A 17,480-nucleotide genomic window follows, 5' to 3' on the forward strand; every position below is an offset into this window, starting at 1 on the left:
CAAACCCCCATCTCCACAAGATTTTCTCCCCCATTATTTCCTCTTCCAAAAAGAACACATTTCCTTTATACTACACTCAATCAGGACAGAAAATATACATCAAGACAAGGTGAAAGAACTCTTATTAAAGCTCAACATTGTAAACCTATAGAAAGAAAAGTATATCCAAAGCAAACAAAAGAAATAGAAAAGAAAAACCTTCTCCTTCTTTTAGGAGTCCAATAAAAACACTAAGCTACAGTGATAACAGGATACAGGACCTGGGTGCAGACTTCTGCAGGCTGTATGCTTGCTGTTTTAGTCTATTTGGGTTATATGAGCCTTGCTTAGTTGATTTTGTGAGCCATGTTCTAACATTTCTCTGACCCCTTTTGTCTTTCTTCTCCCTCTTCTGTGCAAATCACCAATCTCCCAGGGGAAGGACAAGTGGAGACCTTCAGTTTAGACTCTGTCTCTATGCATAATGTTTGGCTGCGGTTCTCTGATCCTGTTTTTATCTACTGCTAGAGAAAACCTTTCAGATGATGACTGAACAAGGAATGGATATAACAGAATATTATTAGGAATCATGTTGTTGTTTTCTTTGTTACTGTACTACTTTCTTTATTTTTTCATATGTTTGTTGTTGTTTTGTTTTTGTTTCTTGTTGTTTTTTGGTTTGTTTGTTTTTGGACAGTCATTTTTGGTTCTACCCTAGGTTTCTGGGAATTACAGTCTATAGTTCCTGGACATCCAGGCAGTGTAAGATATGGGCTTGTTTTGTAGCATGAGAATCTACTTAAACCAGACATTGGTTGGCTACTCCTACAAGTTCTGTGCCAATATTGCCCCAGCACATCTCCCAGGCTGGACAGATGGTAGGTGGACAGTTTTGTGGCTGGGTTGATGTCCAGGTTCTTCTTTTCATAGTCTGTAAAGTACCTAGGTTTTGATGTTGGGATAGAGGATTTTTAAAACCCATATAATTTACCTACTTATCATCTTCCTATCTGTCTGTCTGTCTATCTATCTATCTATCTATCTATCTATCTATCTATCTATCTATCTTCATCTTCATCATCATCATCATCATCATCATCTATCTGTGATGGTTTGATATGTTTGTAGCAAGGAGAGGCACTTTTAGAAGTTGTGTCCTTCTTCAAGAAAGTGTGTCATTGTGGGCACGACATTAAGACACTCATTCCAGCTCCTCGGAAGCCACTCTTCTCTTGTTTGCCCTTGGAACAAGGTTTAGAGCTCTCAAGTCCTCCAGACCCACAACTTCCTGGATACTGCCACACTTTCTGGAATAATGATAATTGTCTAAACCTCTGAAATTGTGAGCCAGCCCAAAGAAATGATTGCCTTTATAAGAATTTTCTTTTTCATGATATCTCATCATAGCATTAAAACCCAAAGTAAGAGAGAAGTTGATAAAAGGAATTGGGCTATTGTAGTGATAGGGCTGATCATGATTTTGTTTGAAAGTATGTATATTTTGGGACTTTTGATTTGCAAAACAGTGAAATGCTTTAAGCAGGGCTTAATGGGCTATCCTAATAGCAATATAGAAAACATTTTTGCTAATAGTATCTGAGCTGCACAGGCCTAGAGCAATGTATTTCAGTGAAGAATTTCAGCACTGTGGTGTAGAGAATGTTTTTGTAATATTTTATGAAGGACATTGCTGATTTTTGCCATTATTCAAAGAGAGTACCTGAAGCTGAGATGAAAAGATTTAGATTATTTGTGTTGACAAAGAAAGTCCCAAAGCAGCCTGGTATAAATTCTGTTGTATGACTATGAAATTTCACTTTTATAAAGAGCACTTTAATGAAAAGGAGCAAGTTGAGAAAAGAAAAATATAAAGTGTATTGTCCAAGTAATAACCTGGTATAAAAAGTGAAATGGGGCTGAATCATATATATAAGGAGATAAACAGTTTAATGTAGTGGTGATTTGAGGCAAGATCCTTCCTGGCTTATCTATGGTCCAGACATGGTGGTATACACCTTTAATCCCATGAGACAAAACCAAGCAGATCTCTGAGTTTAAGGGTAGCCTAGGACAGAGCAAGGTCTAGGTAAAGAAAAACTTAAGTCAAGGAATGGTGGTACATGCTTTTCATTCCAGCATTCAGGAGAAAGAGCCATGTAGATCTCTGAGTTCAAGTTTTAGAGCAAGTTCCAGGACAGCCTATTTTAGGCATTAAGGGGATTGGAAAACAGAAAGCTTGTAGTAGATTAAGAGGGGAACATATTCTAGGCTCAGAAAGCAGCAGAACTTGGTAGCTTTGGCCTTGTGGCTCTGGCTTTATAGTCAAGATGAGACAGGACTACTGGGACAATTGATGCTGGTTAGATGGAGCTAAGAAAATTAGCTCTGATTAAGAGGAGATCAGCATCATTCAGGTGACATCTGGGAAGTATTTTCTGAGATCACAAAGGAGCTATGTTACAAAGATAACCAAGGTTCTAACTTGTGCTGTGTTACCTGTACTTGTTAATGTGTAAGAATCACTCGCATGGTACTGGTTTGAAGGTATGAAGAGATCATGGAGAGAGTATGAGGATTGGCACTGTGACAAGCTGGGGAAGGTTATTGGTCAAGGTGCAGACTCAGTTGCATTTGACAGCGCAGGAGTAAAGGTATTGCAAAGTAGTAGAGGCTTGGTACCATGAAGAGAGCCTATGAAAAGCTATTGGTGAAACTTAGTTGTAGATGAAGTCTCCATTGTTTTGGACATTTGGGTACTATGGGATGAGCTCCAAGTACAGCACCAGCAAAGAAGTGAAGTCAACCAGAGACTAGCGTGCTACAGAGGGCAGAGCGAGTGATATGACTCAAGCCCTTTGGAAAAACCTAGAAGATCATGTGTGGATATCAGAAATTGGAACTAGAAGCTGTAACATTGAAGTTCCCTTAGAGACTCCAAAATATTTAAGATGCTGAGGAAAGCTGCTAATAGAGAGGGGAACCATCATAACAGAAAGAAGTTTGTTGCAGTAAACAAATGAAAAAGGAGTTGGATATCTGAAGACCACTTTGACCTCAGACAAGGAGGTGTAGAGTTTGGAGTTTTCCTACCTGGTTCCCTGTCTTGCTTTGCAGATTATAGTTAAATGATTAGATGGATCTCTGGAGAGACTTTGAACTTTATATATTAACATTGTTGAAACTGCTATAGTCTATGGGGAATATAGGAGTTGGGCTAAATGTACTTTTTATTATGGTATGGGTAGGTATGGCCCCCATAGGTTCATGTATTTGAACAAGTTGATTGTGGCCAGGGAGTGGAATGTGGTGGTTTGAACATGCTTGACACAGGACGTGACACTATTAGGACATGTGACCTTGTTAGCGGAAGTGTTTCATTGTGGGCATGGGCTTTGAGACCTTCATTCTCTTTCCCTGCAAGCCAGTTTTCTCCTATTTGCCTTTGGAACAAGATGGAGAGCTCTCAGCTCCCACAGCTCCACAACTTCTTGTCATACTCCCTTGTATGCTGAAAATAGACTATCGTCTGAATCTGGTAAGCCAGGCTGAAAGAAATATTTGCCTTTATAAGAATTTCCTTGATCATAATTTCTCACCACAGCAACAAAACACAAATTAAGACAGTGTTTTTCTTTCTTTCTTTCTTTCTTTCTTTCTTTCTTTCTTTCTTTCTTTCTTTCTTTCTTTCTTTCTTTCTTCCTCCCTTCCTCCCTCCCTTCCTTCCTTTCTTTCTTTCTTCCTTTCTTTCTTTCTGTCTGTCTGTCTTTCTCTCTTTCTTTCTCTCTCTCTTTCTTTCTTTCCATCCATCCTATCTATCTATCTATCTATCTATCTATCTATCTATCTATCATCGATCCATCTATCATCTATCTCTCTTTGTGTCTATCAACAACTCATCTATCCTCTCTCTCTCTCTCTCTCTCTCTCTCTCTCTCTCTTTCTCTCTCTCTGTCTCATCAGTTACTGATTATTAAAAAGAATGGGGGTCCAAACAAATAACCTCTTCTCACTAGGCAAGCGACGTGGACACTTCTTGTTTCTTTGTAGACTTATTTGTGTATATGACATTCATCAGGAAACTCTTATTATTTCTCATAAGAGGTCATGAGGCCATCCATTTATCTCCAAAATTTTAACCTAAAATTGTTCCCATATAAAGAGAAATATAGGGACAAATAGTAGAAATAAGACTGAAAAAAAAAAACATGGCTCCAACTGGGGAACCATCCCATATGCAGACACCAAACCAAGACATTATTGCTGATACCAAGAAGTGCTTGTTGACAGGAGACTGTTATAGTTGTCTCATGAGAGGCTCTTCCAGAACCTGGCTAATAAAAGTGCAAAGGTTTGCAGCCAACCATGGGACTGAACATGATGACCCCAATGGAGGAGTTAGGACAAGGACTGAAGATGCTGAAGGGGTTTGCAACCCCACAGGAAGTAAAACCATATCAACCAACCAGACACCCCAGAGGTCCCAGGAATTAAACCACTATCCAAAGAGAATCCATGGCCCCAGCTGCCTGTGTAGCAGGGGATGGCCATCAATGGGAGGGGAAGCCCTTGGTCCTGTGAAAGTTTGATGCCCCAGTATAGGGGAATGTTAGGGCAGTGAGGTAGGTGTGTGTAGATTCCTGGAGGAGCTTCCTCATAGAAGCATGGCTGGGGGAATGAGATAAGGGTGTTACAGAAGGGAAACTGGGAAAGGAGATAACAGTTTAAATATAAATAAATAAAATATCTAATATATTTTTTAAAAATGTGTTATGTGACAACAATGCCACAGTAGATAAGACTACTTTCGAATGTATGTAATTTTGTCAAAAAAAAATGTGGTCAACGTTACTGCTAAAACAAACACATGGGAAAATGATTTGTTGAGAGCAGACACATGGTATTTTTCTGGAAGCTGCCTAGAAAAAGGGCACATAATGTTTTGTTAGACTGGACACTTGAAAGAACACATGATGTTTAGAAAGGCTGTTAATATGATCCAACAGACAGTGATGACCCTGTAATATTAGTTTGGCTTGTCACTCTTTGCTGATCATTGTTGTAGAGAAAAAAATGCACCAGAGAACTTCTGATGGAATTCTGGAGGTTTCTTGCTGCTCTCCCAGATTCAGGTCAATTAGCCTAGCCTTTCAGTCTCATCAGGATTGCACTGCCATTGCTGACTCATGAATGGTGTTTGTGAGTGGGTTGAGCTACTGTGGCTGTTCTATGTGAATTAAACTGCTGATATCCTGACAATGCAGATTCAATTCATTCCAAAGAACTATTTCTAAATAGCTCAACATCCTCTTTTGCCCTATTAACCTTTCCTTTCCACAACCTCTGGTGAGTGTTGGGCTAGAAGAAATGTTAGAGCATTAAAGTACTCTTATTAAATTAGGTATTGAATAATCTAAGTCTATATGCAAGCACAATACTTCTCAAGTAAAACCCCATCTCTCTCTCTCTCTCTCTCTCTCTCTCTCTCTCTCTCTCTCTCTCTCTCTCACACACACACACACACACACACATATGAAAAAAAAGCCTATTCTGAAACATTTTCAACACTTGTCCCTTTTTCCTTCCTTCCTTCTTCCTTCCTTCCTTCCTTCCTTTCTTTCTTTCTTTCTTTCTTCCTTTCTTTCTTTCTTTAATACACTTTGCATTCCAATTACAAGTCCCAGTCTCCTACCAGTTTCTCCCTCCCAGAGCCCCTCCCCAATTCCTATCTCTGTTTCAACTCTGAGAGTTGAGAAGCAGGTCCTGAAGGAGAAAGGAAATAATAGACCACAGGTCAGTAGAATCATTTGTAAGAAATAAAACTTCTCTGCAGGATAGCAATAGACTTTGAAACACTCTGTCTTAAATGGAATATTTTCATCAAATCTATCCACTCAGGGTTCAGGAAACTATGATCAAAGGAAGCAGAAAAGATCATAACAACCAAAGGTAATAAATTATTCCAAGGAAAGAGTATGAGCAGGACTGATGTAGACATTAAATTGACTGTGATAGTATTCACAGGGTTAACACAGATTCAAATCAGACCATGATTCAGCACTAATGGGGAAGTGAACTACTGCTATGTGAATATTTTAAGAAGAAATCTTTGTTTAGCCATATTTCTTTGTTTAGCCTTGCCTCAGTTGTTCTTGATATCATGGGAATAATGATCTTATGGTTTCTTGCCAAAATAGAAATTGAAGTAATGCATATTCATATCTATATAAGGCCTCTCATTGGATACATTAACTATACTTCAAAACAGAAGCCATGCCTAAGCCAACTCAATGTATCTCAATATTTTTGTATACTTTTTGTCTGCAAATGTGAACCTTGGATATTTTTTGTCCTCTTGATCTTTCCCAAACACACGCAGAAAATATTTAAGTTCACGGCAAATTTAAAAAGGGAATAAGTTGTTGATGTCTAACTGTCAAAGAATCCTTTCAAATATACCTTCTATCTACTGTATCAGGTTTATTTCATAAACAGGAAAGATGTTGTATTTCAAGTTTGAAGTTTTCCCTTTGCTTCTTAATGACATGAATTTTCTTAGAGTCTTGGTCACAGTAGATTCTGAATAAGCATGCCATTTAATGGCTCTTTCTGACCGAAAAGAATAGTGTAGTCGGTTGATAACCGGACTGCTTTGGGAGCTGCTTTGCCTTTGTTTTGATTTGAGAAAAGCCTTTGAAATTATTTACAGGAAATTGTGTTTGAGAGTATGATGATCTTTGTTGAGTAATCTGTTTTTGTTTGTAATATGTATGTTGTTATTTATATCCCAAGACATTTTTATTTGCCAAAAACATTTTTCCTATTTTCATGTTTGAAAACAATAGGCCAATTTGCTATTCATTTTTCAAACCTGAAGAGTTCAGGACGAGTACCAAGAACCAATCTCTCTTCAGGTATTCATTGTCTCCAATAGCTATATCATGTATGAGCAGCAGGATCATTGCTACAAAGCAGGAATTTCCCCTGAAAAGTGCATATGTAGCACTTGGGAAATGCCAAAAAAAAAAAAAAAAGGATGTGAAGCTTTATTTCATCTTCTGCTGGTATGTTATCCCAAACGTGATGCTGACAGTGACTAAATTAGTTCTGAGAGATGTTAAACATTGTAGGTAGTTCTACTACTGTACATATTCAAGCTTACAAACCAGACCAAGGTCCCCCGATTTGGTCCCAAGTAATTAAATTAGGCTAGTTGGAAGGCCCACAGCAAAACTGAAACTGTGTCAGTTTTATTGAAATCCATGAGGCTTTTTATACTTTTATCAGAATATAGTGGCAATTGTCACGATCAATCCAGTTGTCATTGACAGGGTACAATGGTGTTTGCAAATTATACTGTGTACACAAGATTAATGCTTAAGACCATGTGTCCTGCCACGTTTTCATGCTTCCTTGACCACTAAGGGAATATACAGAGAAACAGAATCCTGCCTAAATTCTTCACCTCTATCACTACCACCACTACCACCACCACTACCATGGGGATACTTCAGTTTCGTAAGACCTGAAAGGCATGAATTACCTCAGGAGCCACTAACTCTAAGCTGGAAAACCTTTAGCACACATCAATTTCACAGTTCCTCACATACTATATTTTTCTGTTAAGAAGAGTGAAGCCCCAAGCTCAGGATCGAATGCATCTCCACAATGAGACTTCAATGTCCAAAGATATATTTGTTCAGCAAATCTCAGCAAATAATTCACTCCTTAGTGTTCAAAGTAACAATGAAATGCCCCAGTCTTTCAGACAAAACTATATCAGATTTACTTAGAAAAATGCAATACAGGTCTCAGGGAATAGTAAAGCCACCCAAGTGTGAGGACTTGAGGTCAAGCTTACACACACACACATGAAGCCTTCGTCTTGGAGGCATGAACTTTAGGAAGTTCGAAATCGTGAAAATAGAAGCTGTAATCTTGTATTTAGAACTTACTTAAACATAAGATTTTGCTATCAAAAGTCATTTGGTAATTGTATCTTTTTCAAGTTTAACCTTGATCTACAGCTATTGGAGAATTTTATTACAAAGACCACTTCAGTATTTATATCTAAGGTCCTTTTTAAAACTGATATTAAAATTTCTGGTTTACACAAGGGTACAAAGGAATTGAGCAGAAAATGTAAAGGAAAATCAGGACTTACTTTTTTTCTTTCCATTCACTGCCTCTTGGATGAAAACATTGGAGGTTGACGTGAGTCTTATTGGAAGGGAATAGCTCAACCCCTATGTGTGTCATGACCTAACAAGTTTGGGACCACATGATTTTCATTTTAAAATAAAAACACATTACTGATTGGAAACTTTTAAGTAAGATTCTAGTGTGGATTATTTCATATCCACATAGCATTTGACGGCACAGTTCCTTGTCTCCTAGAGTTCTATTCTGTGTTCTTTTGTGTGCTCAGAGATGGAAAATCAATCCCAAACAGGGACAGTCTGTACCAGCTAATGACCACAGAGAATATACAGAGAAACACATGTCAAAAATGTGAACGTCAATCTTACATAGTCCCTCATTTAATGAAAGTGTGCCATTTAAAGCAGATGCTTAGGAAAATATGCTTTTACTAATAAGAGTAATACTGATGAAAACAGTTGGGGTGAAGTGGTGTACATCCTGTGCTGAATGGAATAAGTGAGTGAAAGTCAGAGGGGAATGGAGACAGGGAAGGAATGTGAGAAGTGTAGTTTGCGATCTTGTAGACATTTATAACAGTTTTTGTTTTGTTTTGTTTTTGTTATGGTAAGGGCAATGTAAAGGGTTAAATCATAATCTGACTTAATGATTATGATTATGTAATTATTAAACAAACAAACAAACAAAAACAACAACAACAACAAAAAAGGGATCCTGACTGCTATCTGGGGAAATAACCATAGAGATCAATACATGAACCGGTGCTTTAGTTCTAAAGGCTTTACAATGATGTTAACGAGAGACAATGGTCTCTTAAATAAATGGTTAGTTATAAAGTAAGTGATTTTAAGGTAATTGTGTACATGTTTCAAATAGCATTTGGGACATATTTATATGATGCTAGTGATGTAAACTTTTGCTTAATATAAAATTATGTAATGCAGTGAACTGGCTAAATCTTAAGAAAATTTGAAAGTAAGTGACATTTAGCATCCTGGGTTTTCATTCTTCTATAGTACAAAGTGAGAATGACCCCAGAGAAATGGGGAGAGGACATAAGAAGACAAGGCATATAAAAACATCTCATAAAATTACAGATTTATACAAAAATATGTAAGCTAGTAATATATGGAGAATTTGATATAAATGAGTAGCAATGCCATTTACTTGATTGTCACACTTTAGAAATTGTTTATTTAAATTTTTTGAGATGTAATTATAAAATTCTCTCTTAGCGTTCCTTGTCAAACCTTCCATATGCCTCACCTAGTTCTCTTCAATATTCATATCCTCTTTTTCATTAATTGTTGTATTTATATGTATATATAATGTATGATATATGTACATAATAACATGCACACAAACACACACATGTGTGTGTGTATGTGTGTGTGTATGTGTAGAGATATCTGAAGAAATAATTTTTTATTGCAAAAGGGAAAATAGTGTTCAAACTAACATGGATTAGTTGGTTATGTTACAATGTTGGTGACACTTTGATTAAGTCCTTTTAAATAACAAAAGTAGAAGAACAAAAGTATACTTATTAAATCAAATGCAAAGTTCAATAACAGTATTTAGTTGTGGGAGAAGGAAGGCAAAGTACAGAATGTATCTGCTAAGATAAAAAAATATATAGTTGGGGGAATGAGTATGAAGGGAACTGGCAAAGGAAAATATTAAGGCAAAATAAAAAGGAAGTGCTGGACAAATGAGACGCATGATACATGCTATTATGTGTGGAAAGATGTGCAAGAGCCTCTGATATTTTGGTAATTGCTTACAATGCCACTAGTGATATGTTTGCATATGTAGATATAAACCAAAGAAATACAATGAGAAAGACAAGGGAATTGGAAAGTTTTCTACCTCATCTTCCCTAGGGAATATACAATCCCAGAAGTAAATTAGAGTTAAATATTATCTCAAAATGTACCAGAGTGAAATCATCTTCATTACTGTATAAATGACGTCTTAGATGTGTTCTTCCTAAAGGACGTTAATGAAAGAGTAGGATCTCAGAGAGGTCTCTATATCAAGTGCTAAAAATAATGGCACTCAGATAAAATGATTTGCATAACTCTACTTGGTTGAGATAAGAAATAAGGCCTCTTTAGATTTCTGTTATGTGATTTAGAAAATGGTGGTGGGAATCATATTAATAAAAAATTGTGGTCTTTATCTGACTCTTGGATAAATTCAGAGATTGAGATTTACAAATGCTGGGGAGGGGAGGGGCATGAATACTGAACTATTATTTCCTTCAGAAGCAGAGTTGTTTTCCTGAAGAGACCAATGGCGAAGAGCAGATCAGAAGCCAAGTTCTGAGTTGTCTAGAGAGAAGGGTAAGCATCATCACTATGCTTCCATGTACTTTACTGCTTTGTCCAGATTTAAGCATGAAGTGTAAAGGATTGAAACTTCTTATAGGCAGAATGTAGGTTCAACGTTTTCCATTTCTCTGGAGTGTATTTAAATCAGAGAATTCTCTTGAAGGATACTGTAAATTTCCTACCAACGTAATGCTTCCCATTCATGCTTAGGAAGCCAAAAGAAGGCTGTCAGTCTCTGCTGTAGCTCAGTCCTCAAGGTCTCCATCCTAAACCACAGAGTCTTAAATGGCTGTCAATGCAGGGTATCTAGAATGTAGTAAGTGAAGGTTAACAAGCATAAATTGGAGTGCTAAATATAAATCGAAACAAAAAAGAGAATGCCTGGGTCTCTTCTTGGCTCATTTCTTCCATGTCTTTACACTTTGCTTAACCTTCCACACATATCTACCTCATAAGATCAGCAATAAAACCACAAAACAGCCAAGTTTCAGCGACCCTCTAGGATCCTGGATGCAAAATGACTAGACACAGCATGTTTTCCTAATGTTGAACATGACTTCTGTCTTTCAGATCCTGGTAGAAGAGAATGGACACTAAAAACATTTCCTTCATTACTGAGTTTATCCTGGTTGGCCTAACAGAATATACAGAGACCCATTTCCCCTTCTTCTTCCTCTTCCTAGGCATCTATGTTATCACGGTGGCAGGAAACCTGGGTTTGCTCACTTTGATTGGGATGAATTCCCCTCTTCACACTCCTATGTACTATTTCCTCTTCAATTTATCTTTCATTGATCTCTGTTACTCTACTGTCATCACCCCAAAACTGTTGGTAAACTTTGTCTCTGAGAAGAACACAATTTCCTATGAAGGATGCATGACACAGCTCTATTTCTACTGTTTCTTTGTCAGTGCAGAATGCTATGTGTTGACAGTGATGGCATATGATCGCTATGTAGCCATCTGTAAGCCCCTGCTGTATACAGTTACCATGTCCCCTCAGGTGTGCTCTCTCTTGACTCTCACTGTATATGTAGGAGCATTTATTGGTGCATGGGCCCACACAGGGTGCATGTTGAGGCTGACCTTCTGTAAGGACAACACTGTCAACCATTACATGTGTGACATTCTTCCTCTGCTAGAGCTTTCTTGCAGCAGCACTTACATTAATGAGCTTGTAGTATTCATTGTTGTAGGTTTTGATGTAGGTGTGCCCAGCATCACCATTATTGTTTCTTACACATTCATTCTTTCTAGCATCCTTCACATTCATTCCACTGAAGGAAGGTCCAAGGCCTTCAGCACCTGTAGCTCACATATTATTGTGGTTTCTGTTTTCTTTGGGTCAGGGGCATTTATGTACCTCCATCCTTCTTCTGTTTTGTCCATGGATCAAGGGAAAGTGTCCACTGTGTTCTATACGATTGTGGTACCCATGCTCAATCCTTTAATCTACAGCTTCAGGAACAAGGAGGTCAAGGTTGCCCTGAGAAAAACCTTGAGCATGAAAATATTCTCCTGAGTTGGGGATAATATTAGTTACTAAAGAGAATACTGGCTTCTCTTGAAATATGAAAACAAAGGAAGGATCCAATACCCAGCACTGACTGTGGAGTTGACCTGGTCTGAAACTTTGGAAAAGTAAGAATATCATACTATTTCACAGAGTTATTAGAAAAATAAGTTAATACTAGGTAATATTGAATTGATATAATTATTACTTCTCTCTTTTATCTTTTCAACTTTCTTTTCTTTTTATATTCCTGCCTCAGCCTCCTGACTGAAGGGATTACAGTAATAAAAGAACATATCTGGCTGTTTTTTTTGTGATTATATCTTATGTTTGTGTTTTATGAGCAATTACAACATCTTTTACAGCATAATGACCAGTTAATTGTATGTTAACATATTATCATCAGAATCCCTTCTGAGAGAAATAATTTTATATCAGCTCAAACCTATAAGTTTCAGTTTCATTGCTGCAAAGCTGAATTCTCTCTAGGCATCTGAACTCAACACATGGAAAATAATCTTTAAAATTTGTATAATTGAGTAAACATTCACTATTATTATTTTCATATTTGTAAAAAGTCTTGTACATTATAGCATATATTAAGAGTAAATAAAATGATGTTTTAAAATTCAAATAAGTTAATGATTATAATACTAACTTCACAGAATCAATCATTTCCATTCATAATATAAAATATAAAATGTCTGAATAAATTTCAGGTATTTATTACATTAAAATATTTTATTTCATAAACTAATATTATAAACTACACCATATAGTTTATAATTATATAAACTACAGTTAATTAACTCTGCTTTTCCATTTCTTCAACTCATCCCAGATTCTCCCTAAGTACTTACCTACCTTCAAACCTTAAGTTTATTTCTCTGTCTCAACACAAAAAAGTCAAAACAAAAACAACAACAAAAAATTAAAATGCCAGAGCAAAACAAAACAAAAAGTTTATTTGTTATGTATGTAGCATGTATCTACGAAACCTAGAACCCCAAACCACCCACAAAACTTTCAACTAAGATTGTATCCTGCATAAAAGATGGAGAAGAGATAGAGGGAATGGCCAATTGACTGGCCCAACACCAATCCCTAACACTATTAATGATCCTTTATTATGCTTGCAGGCAGAAACCTAGCATAACAGTCTTCTGAGAGGCTCCATCCAACAGCTGATAGAAAGAGATGGAAAGATCCACAGGCTCAGGTAGTCTTGAAGAGTTGAGAGAATGATTGTGGGACCTGAAGGGAATAGGAACTCCACAGAAAGACCAACAGGGTCAACTAACCTGGATCCTTGGGGGCACCCAGAGACTGAACCACCAACCAAAAAGCAAGCATGGGCTGGATCTAGGTCCCACCAAAATATGTAGCAGATGTGTAGCTTGGTCTTCATGAGGGTCACCGAATAGCTGAGGTTGCAGCTACCCATTTCTCTGTTGCCTGCCCATGGATCCCACTCCTTTAACTGGGTTGCCTTGTCTGGTCTTAATGGGAGAAAAGGTGACAAGTCTGCAATGACTTGATTAGAAGGGTTGGGAGGATTGGAGTGAGCAGTGGTGTGAAGATGGAAGGCCAGGAGCAGTGGTAGTGCTGCAATTGGGATATCAAGTGAATAAAGGAGAGGGTAGGGAGAGAGGGAGGAGGGGAGGGGGGAGAGAAGAGAAGAGAAGAGAAGAGAAGAGAAGAGAAGAGAAGAGAAGAGAAGAGAAGAGAAGAGAAGAGAAAACACAAGTAGGTTGATTGCATATTTTGACTAAAGTGAAAAATTCTATACATATCATGGAGAGTATAGTGTCCTTTTAAAACAAAGATTTCTTACCCTTTGAGTATGTACTCAGCACATGGACACAATTATCTTACATAATAATTTTATTTTTCCGTTTTCATTGAATTGGTTTTCATACATTATATTCTAATCATGGGTTTCATGTTCTTAAATTGTTCCAGATTATTCCTACTTCCCCACCTACCCAACTCCATACCCTTTTCTGTCTCTTATTAAGAAAAAATATCAAAATCAAAAAAAATTAAAAATATAAATGAAGTAAGATGAAACAGTAATCACCCCCTACAAACACACCAAAGTACCTAAACAAAGAAAAATGAAAGAAAAACTACAAAAATACCACTAAGTTTGTTTAGTGTTGGCTTACTATTCTTAGGAATGATGGAATTTCTTATTTTATTTTATAATGTCTCTTTAAACATAGAATCCCACAGATATAAGGATTCCTTTCTTTCTAACTTCCTCCCAAACACTCATTTTATTTCCTTTTTTTGGTAATTGTTATTTTAACAGTTATAATTTGGTAGATATTGTTGGTTCTATATTGAGTTTCTTTAGGATTTAGACTGCTAAACTTTTATCATATGTGCATGGCAATGTAAATTCTTAGCATAGTTTGGATACTGAAACTTTTTGGTGTGTTGTCTGTATGTATTTCCTTAATATTTGCAGACTATCTAGTTATTCTGCTGAATTATTCTTTTCTGTGAAGAGATTTTAAGTTTGGTGCGATTGCATAGGGTACATTATTGGTATTGTTGCTTGTGCCTTTAAGATCATACGTTTAAAAGTTCAGAAAAATGTCACAAACCATATTCTGATAAAATGAGCCAACAAGTGTACTTACTGATAAGTACCTAATAAAATGAAATTAAGTGCTTTCACCAAACTTGCACTCTGATGTGTAAAGGTGTTTATCAAGAAGTAGAGAATATGGGAGTGTGGAAACATATCTTTCAGTATATGAAGGAATAAATAATCCTTGACACACTGATACAAATTTTTTTCTTTAATTAGAATGGAAATGTGTCAAATCACAGAAACATACAGAGGAGACTCAATGGAAAAATGTCAATTTGAAAATTGTTCAAATATATTGTATGATTGTAAATATATAACCTCCAGAAACAGTGAACTATGGTGCTTAAAATTATTCATGGTTACTGGGGTTTGAAGGTAGAAAATAATAAATGATATGCAAGAGATTCTTTTAGGGGGAAAACTATTTGTGTTGGATACTTATCAAACCCTAAAAAAATAATAGCACCTACGTATTCACAATGTATTCATGGGTTTGGGTGAAAATTGGTGTATCAAACTTGGTCTGTCTCTTATAAGATGTGCTCCATTCTGGTGTGGCTAGTTGATACGAATGCAATATGAGGTAAGTGAGGGGTAACAGGTTTATACTCTTCTTTCTTCTCATCTTTACAGTGAAAACAAAAAATATTGTAAAATAATGTTTACTTTTAAAAAATGTATACCATGTATGGTACCACATGCTCGATGTCCTATATCCTGTTGTATACAGACATAAAGAGCGAAAAGACTAGAACAGCATGAGCTATATATCCAGACACTGACTAAATAAACACATGCTTATGTAAATACAAAGCACAGAGAAGATAGGTCAAAAAAAAAAACAGCAAATGCTATCTATCTAAGGGGCAAAGAGCTAAACCAGTTTTCTGAGTGGCTACAGTTGGAAGTGCTCATGTGTGGAGAAGATTGGAAAGGTTAAACGCTGAAGCTAAATAGCCTCTGCCTTTATGAGGTGAGAGAGAGGACTGTTGTGTGCTTTTCCTTGAAACAAAGTAAAAACAAAACACGTATTCATCAAAATGTGACCCTGACAAAAGCCTAGAAACGTCATTCTCCTCATGACCAGCATGATGAAACAGTAGATTACTTATACTTACAAGAGCAAGTATTTTAAAGGCCATGGGTAATTCAAGGGCAGCTGCTTCACTGAAAATCTCACTCCAGAATGAGAAATGACTCACCAAAACTATTGCTCTGAATCTTCATGAAAAACTCCCCTGAGAAGAGTCCCCCCTACCCAGAAATTAGTTGCTACTTATAAAACCTCAAGGAAAGCCTGGTGAGTCTTATAATTTTCTTGAATATTCTGAGATTTGCAGCTTCAACTTACTGTGTTTTTCTGTTTTCTCCAAGAGGATGTACCTTAGCACACAAAAGTCATTTACATTATTTACACACTGTGAATGCAGAAAGAATGAGAGCCAGAAGAATAGATCATTCCAGAAAAAAAAGGAAACATATTAGGCAGGTAGACTTGGTTACTCATTATGCCCCTGAAGGATTTTATTACACCATTTTTAGTGCAAAATTCTGTAGCAAAGTAGCTTTATTCCATAATCTTAATACCAAATTATCATTATTCTTTTATACATATGAACCTTTTGCTCTTTCTGATGTATTAACAAATCATGTACCAGACCTACAACGTGATAAACACTGAACGTTCTTTTTGGAAAGAGGGGGGAGAGGGAGGAAGGGACAGAGGGAGGGAGGGAGAATTTTGAGAGATTCCTGGATATACAACATGCAACGTTACACTCATAGGGATTTAGATACAAAACAACTACTGAAATATTTACTCCACTCTAGTCTGTATAGCTCCTGAATAAAAGACAGAAACCTAAAACTTTTATTAACAAGCTGTATGCCTAGACTGGGAAGGTTCTGACCTATTCAAACCTCATCCCAGCCATAGGACATGTGTTACTTGATTTAGAGACTCCACAGTCTTGCTAAAGAGTGAGCTTCTCTTGGCCACGTGCTCATGGTCCATGCTGCATCATGGGTGACCTCTCTTCCTCCTTCTCCCTCATGGTCTCTCTTGAAATCCCTCTCTCAATTCTAAGTTTCACTTTTTTTTTCCTCTCTGTCCACTCATAGGGTTCAGCCTTTTATTAACCAATCAGGAACTACTGGGGAGCATTCTTTACATCATATGGATTACCACAGTGCCCCAAGATCACCTTGCAATCTGGACAGAGGAACAGAACTCAGTTTCCAAATACACAGTGTCCAAGATGAAACCCAACACACCACCTCACATATCTGTTATTTAGAAGTATATTCAAACTGGGTCTTCCAAGCAAGTTTGCAAATTGTAAAATTAGACTAAATCAAAAATAGATAAAACAAATGGTGAGTAGAAAGTACTGTAATTTTCACATCATTTGAGCATTAGAATTGTAAGTTTTTAATCTGTCTTTGATGTTTTAGAGAATAAATCCTTTCAGAAGTTTGAGAAACTACCTATCTCCTTATCGTTTTTTACCATTCATATATGAACTCACAAAAACCCCCAAAGGAAACATTAATTTTTAATAAATTCATAAATAATTAATCTCCTTCAGGACAAATAGCAAATTTATCTCCTGGGAATTATTTGTTTATTTCTATTGAGAAATTATGGGTTTTCTTCCTGTTCAATTGAGTAAGGAATTAGGCTTGGGATTTGAGAGATCAACTGAAGCTTTAAGGAACTTCTAATATATAGTTACACAAATGCTGGTTGAGTATTGAGGGGCATACCACTTTTTCTTCTCTTTCTCCATTATGTTTTCAAACTGTTTTTACCCAATGCAAATTTAATAAATAAAATTAATCACCTTTTTCTCTCTTATTCATTAAATCCAATGATATATAAATATGTGTGTATATA

General features: G+C 36.6%; 1 protein-coding gene across 1 annotated transcript; it reads left to right on the top strand.

Moving 5' to 3' along the window:
• Nucleotides 1-11,055: 11,055 nt before the first annotated feature.
• On the top strand, nucleotides 11,056-11,991 carry Or8b55 (olfactory receptor family 8 subfamily B member 55). Its single transcript, NM_001000456.1, has one exon. The coding sequence runs from the start codon at nucleotides 11,056-11,058 to the stop codon at nucleotides 11,989-11,991; it is 936 nt and encodes a 311-aa protein (NP_001000456.1).
• The last annotated feature ends 5,489 nt before the right edge of the window (nucleotides 11,992-17,480 follow it).

This window comes from Rattus norvegicus, chromosome 8, assembly GCF_036323735.1.
Source record: "Rattus norvegicus strain BN/NHsdMcwi chromosome 8, GRCr8, whole genome shotgun sequence".
NCBI lineage: Eukaryota > Metazoa > Chordata > Mammalia > Rodentia > Muridae > Rattus > Rattus norvegicus.